The sequence below is a fragment of the Podarcis gaigeae genome (genome assembly GCF_964106915.1).
Source record: "Podarcis gaigeae genome assembly, chromosome: 3".
In the NCBI taxonomy this organism is placed as follows: Eukaryota; Metazoa; Chordata; class Lepidosauria; order Squamata; family Lacertidae; genus Podarcis; species Podarcis gaigeae.
Window position 1 is genome coordinate 2,034,406 of NC_139680.1, and position 12,596 is coordinate 2,047,001.

At 42.4% G+C, this 12,596-nt stretch overlaps 1 protein-coding gene across 10 annotated transcripts in view; it reads right to left on the reverse strand.

The window, feature by feature from the left end:
• The window catches only part of RUNX2 (RUNX family transcription factor 2), a gene marked incomplete at its 5' end in the record, with an annotated part of 222,332 nt that overhangs the window by 68,518 nt on the left and 141,218 nt on the right, over positions 1 to 12,596 (reverse strand). For 6 of the 10 annotated variants that reach the window (XM_083730374.1, XM_083730372.1, XM_083730370.1 and 3 more), the window contains one exon: positions 4,949 to 5,110. The exons of the other annotated variants lie outside the window; for them this stretch is intronic. In XM_083730374.1, the coding sequence (XP_083586500.1) occupies positions 4,949 to 5,110 (162 nt within the window). The remainder of the gene's footprint in view (positions 1 to 4,948; positions 5,111 to 12,596) is intronic. 10 annotated transcript variants of the gene reach the window in all.

Sequence of the window (12,596 nt, forward strand, 5' to 3'; positions counted from 1 at the left end):
TTGAATCTGGTTGTTAGAATGAGGCTAAATCTATCCAAAAACCATGACCACAATTCCTGAGGCTAGAGAGCAATCTGAGAATCATAGAATTGTAGAACTGGAAGGAATCCTGGTGATCATCTAGTCCCACCCCCTGCAAGGCAGGAAACTCAACTCAAGCATCCAGGACAGAAGGCCAGCCGAATGCAAAGCAAGTGGAAACATGTCCAGAGCCATTCTTGGCCACACTTTCTTTTCCTCCACTCCTTCCAGGCACAGTTCACAATCTAAAAATCCATGTTCAAGCGCCCTTTTTTATCTTGGGAGCTTTCCTCATGAAAACCTGCTCTTTAAAGCTCAACTGGAGCAAACATCAATCTGCGGGAAACCCAAATTGACATGTGAGCACTAAAGAGTGCGGGGGGTGTGTGTTCCGGGGGGGTGTGGATCCTGGACACAGAGCTTTTAAACACAGATTTGTGCCTGTAAAGAGCAGAGCAAAAATTAAGTGTGGATAAGCCCCCTTTTTATACTTCTGAAATGTATAAACTGCTCATTTTAAATATGCATTCTAACCTGCCAAATGATATGATTCAAACAGCAATCTGATAAAATCCTGCTGACTAGTCCCGTTGGTTTTCAGCAAGTTCCTTCCTATCATATTAACACTATTTTTACTTTCCAAAGTGCTTTATAGTCTTCATTGCATTTCCTTTCACAGCCATCCCGTATTGATTTGCCCGTCCACTCAATTACAATGCACAAGTGATGTCATGAGAGGTAAAAAAAACTACAGGAGCCTCTTTTTTTTGGAAAAGTGTATTGTGTAATCATAACATAAATATGGTTGAAAATCCCCAGATAAAAGGTCAATTGAAATATTAACAAAAATCCTTGAAGTTTGGTAAGTTAATGTTAAAACGTGACAAGCTCAGGTGTATTCTCATCACCTATCTTTTTTATTAAAAAAAATCTCTTCAGACATGTACAGTTTAACACTGGTTTTTATTGGTCCAAAATAGGAAGGATTAAACAACAATTAAAATTCAGTCACATTTAACAGCCAAGCTGTGACCAACTTGTGCATTACTGACTACTAAGGGCAAACTTTGGGTGACATTCTGGCTCCACTGAAATCAACTCCAGAACTTTTGTTTATTTCACTGGGGCCAAAATTCTCCCCTTTCCTTTAGTTTTTACTGGAGTGGATTCCATTAGCTTTCCTATACTTCCTCCCTGACAAATGTACAAGGACTCTAATTGTTCACATGCATCTGTAAGTTCATAGTTTGTTCACATACGAGCACACAAACACCATAACATTTTTCCAAACGATATATACACACACTGTGGTTGCCAGATGTATCATTTTAAAGATTCTTGCTTTATTCTGGAGCTTCACAGTTCAACAAAATAAAATTGATCTATCTTATGTTGCAACACTATGGCTATCCAGGTTACTACAGCTCCGAATGAACCTTTTAGTTTTTACTAAACCAGCAGCACATTGTTTTCTGTTATGCATACACAGTGCTATTTTTTCTATTTTTCACCATGAGCACCCCTCTGGTTCCCTTAGAATGGCAATGGCACCCACCTGAGAGGGACCATGCTAACAGAAGCAATGTAGGCCAGGATTGTGCAAGAGTCTGCATATAAGAGAGTTTCTTTTCCCTTCCCAGTATAGCTCTGAAGTGCTTCTACTGATGGAAAATGACAGAGAATGAAGGACAGGGATCAAGCAAATAACACAAGCTACTGGATGAGTAGGTAGAGCAGGTTAGTTCAACAATTGGGACTGAATATGAAGTTGCTGAGCACCAAGGCAGGTGGCCAACACAGTGGCAGAATGAGACCCCAAGAAGAGCTGCTTCACACATTGGAAGCTTCTTGGCATGTCCCCAGGCATCTGAAGTGAAAGAGGATGCATGGGAGCCGTGGTGGGAAGGTATCATGATATTTAATAGGGAGAATAGCCCAAGCTCTTGTTTTATTTGAAACGAATTTAAAAACAACAACCCAAAATAAATATACCTAAGTTTCCCAATAAATATTGTAATCACTATCAGGAATAGGAGTAAATCTGAACAAGTCTTAGAGCCTCTTCTAACACTGCCATAGTGGAACAGGATTTACTAGTCCTGGTGCTGTCCCCTCACCACAGTGTTAATGTCAGAAGTTGACATTAGCAGGCAGGCGCGATGGGTTCCATCCCACATTGGGGCTGCCCAGTGGGACGTCATGCCCATTGCACATGTGACATCACCTGGGGGCGCAGCATGTGATGTGTCATACATGTGATGTGTTGAGTCGCCCGGCCGGGCACCAACAGTGTACGTTTAGTGGTGCCTTGGCACCCTGGAGCCCCCAGAGATGGCGCCAATGCTAGCAGTACAAACCACAAATGACACAAGTGTTTCCATAGTAAGTTAATAAATGTGAAAACCTACCGGTACAACATCTAAATGGCTGCTTCTTCCTGGCCTTGTTCCTTATTTATATTGGTTGCTTTCTCTCTGTTCTCCTTTTAATCCCCAGTGTCCAACAACCATTAATATTCTTATTAAACTTTGTGGGGGGTTTTCTCATCTCTATGCTTTCTTTCTTATGACTTCTTATATGTGGAAATTCCTATTTTTAAAATATTAAGCTGGCCTCGTATTTGTTCCACTTTAAGAAATTACCAGAATGCCATCTTTCTTCTTGCACTTCACTTATAGTTCCCTCTTTTCCTCCAGCTTCTCTCTCATTTTGTCTCCTGATTTTGCATCTCCTCTTGCATATTAGGCACTTTTAAATAATAAATGCTGGCAGTAAAAAAAGATGGAAGTGGGGTCAAATACTATGCTTTCCTCACCCGTCCGCCACCCCCACCCCCTTTGTGAGCTCTGTTTATCTACTCTGGAATTTGTATCATTTCAGATTTTACAAATACCTGTTCTTTATTTTTAAAAAGTCAACCCTGACTTGCTTTTGGTGTAGTTCTGTGATGCTCCCTGCTCCATGAAACTCACAGCCCTGCTTCGTGAGCTCCGCATTCATCCCCCCCCCTCCTTTGGAAAGGGGGAAAATATATGGTGAAGAGACCCACACGGGAGAATCAACGTTCCCCCCGAAAGGTATGGGTCAGACAAGGGAGAGAGCTGGCTTGCTCTGCTTTGATGGGAGGACTTCTAAGCACTCTGGCTCTTCCGCATGTTAGGCACTCCGGTCTGAATGCATCCTGACAAGCCAGGGCTGCAGGGCAAGAAGCTCCCCCAGCTGCTGCGGCCCCAGCCAAGCCGTACCCCCCAGGTATTGCCAGTGGCAACGCTGCAAAAATAACTGACTTGACAGCCCAACCCGATACAGGCTACCAGGAGACATGAACTAAATGAATACGGTCGAAAGCTAAAACCAAGCATTTGGGGCTCAGTTCAAACAAAAACAGGTTTCACAATTAGAAGACAGAAATGGCTGGCTGGTGTTTCCAGAAGTCATGAATTCAAATCTGTCTAATTTGGACATGTATCCTAATGTTTGATGGAACACTAAATAGCTAAGATGAAAAGGATGGGCTGTTTTTTGCGTGGGGGGATTACCCACCCCTAAGATAAAAGAAATGAAAGAAATCAAGCTAATCAAATTGTATAGGTATCTTGGCTGGCGTTCAGCCTGTCAGAGATTCAGTGAAGTGAAGTTAACATTTTTTTATAGCATTGAGCTTTTTAGAGAAGGGAAAAACAAGCTAGGTGTTCACTTAGCTGGCTGGGAGTCAAACAGGTGTATGAGACGAGAGTGTGGGAGACAGTCACTGAGCCTTGCAAACTTGATGTAGGGATGAGGACAGTCTACATTCTGCACACCTTAATAATGAATCATAGTGTTCCCCTTATGTTACACATAGTTCAGGCAGATGGGCTACAACTCTGTTTCCACAACTGTCTCTTTAGAGCTTCAGGGTAGCAGGTAGCAGGATCGCCACCCTTTGTTTAGGTTCACCACATATGATAAAATACAGTAGATGACGATATGCCATGGTATGTTGCATTACAATACAGCATGAAGACTGTTTTACCTAGAGATGGATCACAGAGTGCATAAACTACTACTACTACTACCACTACTACTCATAACAATAATACCACTCCACCCCAGTCACTCTGGGCGGCTTCCAACATAATAAATGCACAGCAAAACACTCAGCACTAAAAGCTTCCTGATACAGGGCTGCCTTCAGATGTCTTTGTAAAGTTGTATAGTTGTATATCTCCTTGACATCTGATGGGAGGGCCTTCCACAGGGTGGACACCACCACCGAGAAGGCCCTCTGCCTCGTTCCCTGTAAATTCACTCCTCGCAGGTCAATTGTATTTACATTGCAATTCGATACTGACTTACCTGGGAGTAATAACCCCGCTGAACTCAATGTAATTTACTTCTCAGGAAGCATGTACAGGACTGTGTTGTGTATTTCCACAAATAGTCTGCTTCCTTTTTCATGAGACAATTTGTCTAATCCATTCTATAACTGCATTCTACCCCTAAATAATGCAGGTGCTGATATGGATCTGAAGGACACAATGACTAAGCTAAGCAGCTTTCTCAAACTATTGCCTTTAGAGGAATGAATGTGAGCGTTGTACCAAGCTATTCCAGTTATGGAGACTTTTGGCTGTAATGAACGAACTAATTTATGGGAGTGAAGCTAGGCTTTCATCAAAAAGAAAGAAAACGTAAAGCTGTTTACGTAACCCACACAGGACAAAGAAACCCCAGCTGAATACAGCGTGAAGCAGAGCCATGAGATATTGCGCCTTCAAGGGATCATCAGACATTGAAACCACAAGGCCAAAGGAAGACAGGTTGTTGTTTTTAATGGGGGGAGCTCATACAGCAACCCCAACAGTTTTTGCTAACCTACAAATGAGAGCAAAAACACTGCAATCTCTACCTGAGATAACTAGTGGAGTTCAAACATGGTCTTTACCTGAGAGCCGCCTGGGCACATCGGTGATGGCTGGAAGCCCCGTGCCTCTTGAGGAGGACAGGGGGGTTGTGGAATGAATGGAGGGTGAAGTCATCTGGCTCAAGTAGGAAGGGTAAGACTGGTCATAGGACCATGGAGGGGATGACTGTGCTTGTCTGGGGTCTAAAAACAAAACAAAAGAGAAAATAATTTAAAATGAAAGAATTGTCAAGAGGAGCAGCTGGTGAAATTAGAAAGCCTAAGCACCGTTTTCTCACAAAGAATGAGAATGAGCAAGTAAAAACTCCAAACATTTGGGTTGTGTTTTCTTAATGTCTCCATGGCCTATCTAATGCTGTTTGGAAGTGGCAGAATTAGTGAGTCTTCCAAGGAATGAAAGCAACAGAGGGGTCCTATACATGCCTACCCTGAGTACGTCCCCCTGAGTTCAATTAAACGTACTCCCAGGTGAGTATGTATACAATTGCGACTGAAGACATTGGAATTGGATTGTCAAAGCAATGGCTCCAGCAGGAGTGCTAACCTCTCCTAGATCAGATCTGGGTGAGAGAATAAGGATGTTCCATAGGGGTGTTCATTTAGCCAAGATTTCCATTAAATATTCATTGAGAAAGGATGTGCAAGGAGATGATGGAAAGTGCAAGTAATTGTGGAGAAAATTGCTGATTACTGGGAAAACTGATGTGAACATCTTCAGGACCACAGAGAAGTTGAGAGAAGAGATTTCAGAGTTAGGTTCAGTCACTGTTCCAGAAGTGTTTGATATCTTGAATCTTCTGACAGAGTTTACTCGCAACACGGATACTGTAGATCTCTAAATGGAAGAACACTTTTATCCAAAAGAACTAACTCGTATCTCAGCAGAATAATTTATATTAGAAGAACTACAGGTGTGGAGATAAGAGAGGCAAAAGTCTAGGCTTCCCGCTCTCACTTAAGACAACCCTCTGGGGAAAATATCTAACTTCTTGGAAACCTATCTTCAGCCAGGATTCCTGGGGAAAGCTACAATGCAAAATCAAACTAGTAGCAATGTTTTGGAAATGAATGCTCCATCCAAAAGCTGGGTCATGTGACAAAATAAGATAAAAGCAAAAAACATTCTAGATAATGCAAAAGCATACTTTAACTTATATTGCTGCTAATTCAAATTTTGTATGAGAAGCAAGGATGTTTGATGTACAATGGTTTTTGCTACGTATTGTTATTAATAAAATGTTTTCTTTAAAAAATCATATAATGAGAGTGCCCAAACATAAACAGATTTGAAGTTTCTACCACAGCAAATTGTCTTTCCACCAAAAATGTGGCTTGCCTCTTCAAGCAGTTTAAGGAACTGTGAAAAATTAAGTAAAACACAAGGCTAAGCAAGTTCTCCATCATGCACATATATACCCAGACTGCGGGCACTATTACAATTTAACCAGCCACATTTTATTTTGCTCTTCTGCTGCTAGCTGAAAGCTCTGTTGGTATCAATATTATCTTGAGTTATCTCCTTTGAGGGTGGAAGATGGTGGGGAAGTTATCAACATAATACGAAAGGCCTTCCCGCGCGGCCGGAAGTGTTTCCACAGAGTCCTCTCACTCAGTTGTGCCTATAAAGGCTGCCTGGTGGGACTTCTCCAGGGATTCAGACAAGGGTCTGTGCAGCCCCCCCCCCCCCGGAGATACTGGGAACTGAGTCTGGGACCTCGTGCAAGCAAAGAAGGTGATCTGCCACAAAAGTCATTCAGATAAGAATGTGCCATTAATTCCTCTAGTTATTTGACTGGGGGGAAAGTCATTTCTGGATGTACGCTCCATTACCTATAACTCAGCATAAGGCTGATATACACCACTCTGGTTTCCACTAAGAACTCCAAAGGGGATTCCCCCTGGCAATACCCACTAAATAAAGGTAAAGGTAAAGGACCCCCGGACGGTTAAGTCCAGTCAAAAGTGACTGGGGTTGTGGTGCTCATCTCACAGGTCATGTGGCCATCATGACTAAACTGCTTCTGGCACAACGGGACACCATGACGAAAACCAGAGCACACGGAAACGCCATTTACCTTCCCGCTGGAGTGGTACCTATTTATCTACTTGCACTGGAACACTTTCAAACTGCTAGGTTGGCAGGAGCTGGGACAGAGCCGCAAGAGCTCACCCGTCATGCAGATTCAAACCACCAACCTTCTGATTGGCAAGCCCAAGAGGCTCAGTGGTTTAGACCACAGCACCACCCATTAAATGCCCTGCTTTGAACTGAATGATTCTTAATATGTATTTTCTACATAGATATATATTTATCTGGGTTGCAGTGGGTAAGAGAAGGAAGAATACAATGAAGTTGGCAAACAGGTTCTTTTGCAATGTTATCTAGTGATTTACTGATGAAAACAGGATTTCCTCTTCAACATTTATGTTGTTTACTTTATATTGCTTACAAATCAAAAATATATCCTACTTTAAGAGAAATTGCTTTCTGACATCTGTGCCTCTGAGTCTTATGGGCATAGTAAACACGTATCAGTCTAGATACTCGTACTTTCTACTCTTTGTAAAGCAGCAAACCAATTCTGGCTTAACTGTATCTTTGAACAGAGGTTTCCAGCCTCTGTTTTGTAAAATAGTAATATGATAACTAGATGGCAGAAGAAACAAACCCTTGTCAGGAAATTCATCTAATTATAACAAAATCCTCTTTCTCCCCTTCTGTATAGAAAAACCTTGATGTTTCTGCCATTCCCCCCCTCCCCCTGTTAAGACATGATTTGTTTGAAGAGATGCCTGGAACTCTGATACTTCCCAAAGCAAAAAATAACTGTATATCAGATATATGAAGGAGGCAGGGAAGCCTTTCATTTTAACTTTGTTAGGATTTAATTTACAGTAGGGCTATCTCATATAAATGCTTGACCAAGAAAAAACACCACTCCAAAGTCAAACGGGTGCTTTCTAAATGCAGTGAACTTCTTCAAGCGCATAGGGACTGGCATTATATTTACTCTAAACTGCATGTTATTTTACAGCACAACAATAACACAACAAACTATCTAGAGAAATGTAAATAATTTTACATTATTTTTTTAACAGATGTTCCTCTGATTTGGCAGAGAATTATTCTGGGCAACGAAAGCAAGCTGACAAATTAGCAATGGGCCGCAACAAGCATTTAAAGGGATTTTAGGGACCCACAAGACACTGAGGTCCAAACTGTGTATACTAATTATGACTTCAAGCCAAATAAAGACCATATAGGAATCTAAATTGCACCGCAGGATGTTAAGTATAGTGATTTATTTTACTTAAATTGGGAATGCTTAAATGCATTGCTGTGCATTTAATTCTGGAATGTTCCCCAGTAACTCTCGTGGGATTGGTTAACTCTGGTCACTAGGGAGGGATCTTACTACATTTTCCACTTTGTTTTCTGTGTGAGTGACTGGACTGTATTGGCTGCATTTCCATGAACACTAAAGAAGAGACCGTGTTAGATAACTCTCTCTCTCAATGCCACAGAGGAGTGCTGATGTTTCTGTGTGAATGCATGTGGCAGAAAGAGGTACAGAAGTTGATGTTCTCCCAAAGAACCAGGAAGGAGAAGCCCCCCTCCGGGGTGCTCAAGTGTACGCAGTACTGGCCCCTCTTTTTGTTGTTGTTAAAAAGTGTGGCACACACTGCAACCACTTCATGGTGAGTACGGACACCTATTTTTCTAGGGGGGGGGAACCTTTTGCTCTCCGAAGGCTGGGGCATGTGCCCTGGGAGCAGGCACATGTTTATTCATGGAGAATGAGTGTGAATGAGAGAATGACAAAGTGGAGCCGACCTCACCTCAAGCAGCATGTCAGCCCAGTGCCAGTGTGTGCATCAGCCTTGCAATGTGTCCAGGAACAACCCTCAGCAACAGAGACCTAGCTTCTGTGCAATAACCTGTCCCCTGGCAGCTGCAGTCATGGCAGAGTTAACAGACAGCCATCATAGCCCTTCTGTCAACAGATGGATGCTACCGTCTCCTGACTGGTACCTTGCTGCACATTTGATTATTCACAGACAAGGGAAATATCTGATGATTTCCAGTGTAAGGCTTCAGATAGTGGACTACTTCTTCATTCATTCTTCATTGGGACATCCAGCATAAATTCTGGGTCAAATCTGTTTTCAGTATGATATGTGTCATCTGTACACCAGGAATGGATGGGGGGGCAGCAAAATGGGGCATGTGCTCCATATGACAGGTTGCTGCCGGGGGGGGGGGGGACACAGTAAAATTTCCAACTAGCTGGAAAGCAGTAAGAAGCTTTCCTCATTCCAAGGGCAGGAAGCTGCTTCTCCTCATCCTCCCAACCTGCACCAGAGGGAGGTCAATGGTGGTTGTTGCTCAGCAACTGGGATAGAGGAGTGGCAGGGCTGAGCAGGGCAAACATGCCAAAGGGAGGTGGAGGTGGAACTAAACGGGCTTAGACTTTGTGGTGATTCTGCTTTGATTTGTTATTGTTCATTATTACATTTATTCCTACTACACTACTGTTAGTATACACCTGTTTTTCCAGCTTCCATACTTATTATTTATTTCAGATTTTCAAACATACAAAGTGCTTCACATGCCATATCTAGCTGCAGCCCTTACAACAACCCTGCTAGGCCGGAATGAGGAACCTCTGAGCCACCAGCTCCAGACCCCTGACTACTGGCTGGGAGGGGAGTGCAGGACTCACGGGTCGCCCAGCCCTGCTGGAAGGCAAGTCAGTCTTATTACACACACACACACACACACACACACACACACACACACACGTAGTGCAGGTTGGTGCTTGTGCTGGGGGCTGAAGCTGACAGAGAGCATCTTGCCCAAGGCCTCTGAATGAAATCATGGCAGATCCAAAATGTGAACTGTGGACGTCTTGATTTATAGCATGGTCTCTTTATTAGCACAAAAATTCCTAACCCTGACCACTTCTGACCTCCTGCAGTGGAGTGCTGATCCCCACCCTATTTTTTAAAGTCATAAAGAAAAGTCAGCACCACCCTATTCAGCTATTTTGTTAAATCTTCATTTTTAATTGCTTTGTATTCATTAGAATCTGTGCTCTCTCCCATCTGGAGCACACATTTATTTAAAAATTTTAAATATGTGTGTGAATAGGAAACAATACTCTTTCCCCTATCCCTCAAACCTTTGTTGCGGGTCATGGGGACTTGTGGCCCTCTAAATGATCTGGGAGCCGTGTGTTCCCTACAGATTAATTCTAGGGCATGAATATGGTACTGAAGAATGGAAGTGTTGCCATATGGCAACACTGAAGATGGGACACACCTGTTTGTGACTGTGTGGCCAGGCCCCTGATGATGTATAGATGTTAGCTGTTTAGAATCGAACCAAACAGAACCACTCAAGGTTTATAGATTGACTGAGAGATCCATGTACGGTAACTTACGTCTCTAGATATCTGTCAATTAACTGATATAAATGTACTGTGTGAAGTGGTTCTAAAAGAATAGCATTGTACAGCAAGTTTTTCAGGCATTGCATTTTGCATGCATGTCTACTTCGCTTGGGTGTCTACTTTGCCAAAGACATGCATTTATTTAGCTGTGTAATATAAACAGAGTAATGGCCACTGGGGAATTGTTCCGGTGGCTTTCCCCTGTCCTTATTCTCTTGCTATTTCAAGTGGTGTGTCTGTGAGACCCAGTCGCGTGTGGGTCTCTGTGGGCCAGAAGCTCCAAGCTCACTCACAAATCATCATGAGTTCTGACAAGCACAGCATGCTTCCCCACTTGTTAGAGGCAAAGAAAACGCAATAACCCCCAGAGCTGTTTAATCGGAAGGAGACTGGCTTTGCCCAGAGGAATGCTCAGTGCCGACATGGGAGGAGGGCAAAGCACCTACAGATGCTAGAGGAGTAAGAAAACAGCCTGCGACTCACCCAGCCTTCCTCTGTCAAAAGCAGATAGTCAAAAGCAGACTAACCAGTGGAGAAAACTATTAGTTTCTGAACAGCAAAACAGGGCCATTAAAAATATTTGGGGGTGATTACTAACAGCAGCCCTCCTTCTGTAAACATTTCTGCTCCCCCTGCATGAGACAGACAAAAACTGCTGCCTTCATAGCATAGGGAGGCATGTTGCTCACTTCATTGCTTAGCTTCATGCATAGCTTGGCTACAACAAGTAGCTAAAGGGGTGAAGCCTTAAATAATATGCAAACTGCAAATTCCCTACCATGTAGGTTCTATTAGAACAGGAAATGTCAAAGATTGCTTATTCATTTCTTCCATGAGTTTACTGTTATTACAGGCTTGCAAGTTAGGCAACCCTTGCCTTCACTGTTTTATTCAAAGAGGCTCAATCAACATGCAGGCAGGGTGGGAGTGACGGCTGTTGCACAAAAGTCACACTCTCTATAGTGTTTCACATAAGCAAACACAAATTCAAGTTGCACTCATAATAGTCTTTCTAGTGTCCCTTCAACTAATTTTTAAACCGCTTATTGCCTCTCTGCCTACCTGCAGCACTTTCACAGGTGTGGTCAAGCTGCTGAGATGTCATGAAATGGCCACCAACATACCAACTTCTGAGAGGTGACACAATGCGGAATATTTCAATACAGCAGTTTCCATGAGGGAAAGTGTGAGTGCAAATTTAGAAATATTTTCTAGATAATTTAAATAGAAATGCAATGCATCTCATCATAGCTGGGAAAGCACCAGCTGACTGGTCAATCTGTTCAATCTGCTAACCAAGGACTGCTAACTGTTGATGGGCAACTTGAGGGCTCCTGATCTCCCTTTTTATAGTTGTTTATCTTTAAACCAGACTTGGACCAGACAGTCCTCAAGCAGAGCACACCTCTGAGAGCCCTTTAAAACAGAGGACAGTCCTCTGTAAAGTAAAAACAGACACCTGACCACTCAGTCACACAGGTCCATACAAAGGCAGAAAGGAGACAGGTGAGCAGGTAAGAAAGACGAGATGTCCCAGGGGAATCTGTGCAGAGTGGATGAAAGAAGGAGGACAGAGTATGCTGTGTACTTTGAACCAGCAACTGGAAGAATGATTATATATAGAATCATAGAGTTGGAAGGGGCCCCAATCTAGTCCCACCCCCTGCAATGCAGGAATCTCAGCTCAAGCATCCCTGACAGATGGCCATCCAGGCTCTGCTTAGAAGCCTCCAAGGAAGGAGAAAGCCTCCCAAGGGAGACCATGTAGAGGAATAAACATGCACATACTAAAACACCAAGATCAATACAAAATACACTATAATTAAAGTACATAAATATATATATACAGTGGTACCTCGGTTTACGAACTTAATCCATTCCGGAGGTCTGTTCTTAAAGCGAAATCGAATGATTGGAAGACTCGTTTTGTTAGAAGTCTTTTTTATTTAAGTGTTTAATTAAGTATTAATTAGGAAGATTAATTTTTTATGTACGTAAATTTGCTTTTTCTTCTTTCTTTTTTCTGTATTTTCTTTTCTTTTTTCTTAATTTTTTTCTTTAATTTTCTTTTTGTAGTATGAGATTGTAAATTCTTTGTATAAATGTGTAATTTAAATTAATAAAGATTATTAAAAAAATAAAAAAGAAACCGAAACCATTCTTAAACCGAGGCACGCTTTCCCAATGAGGCCTCCTGCCACTGGTGCCCTTCCACC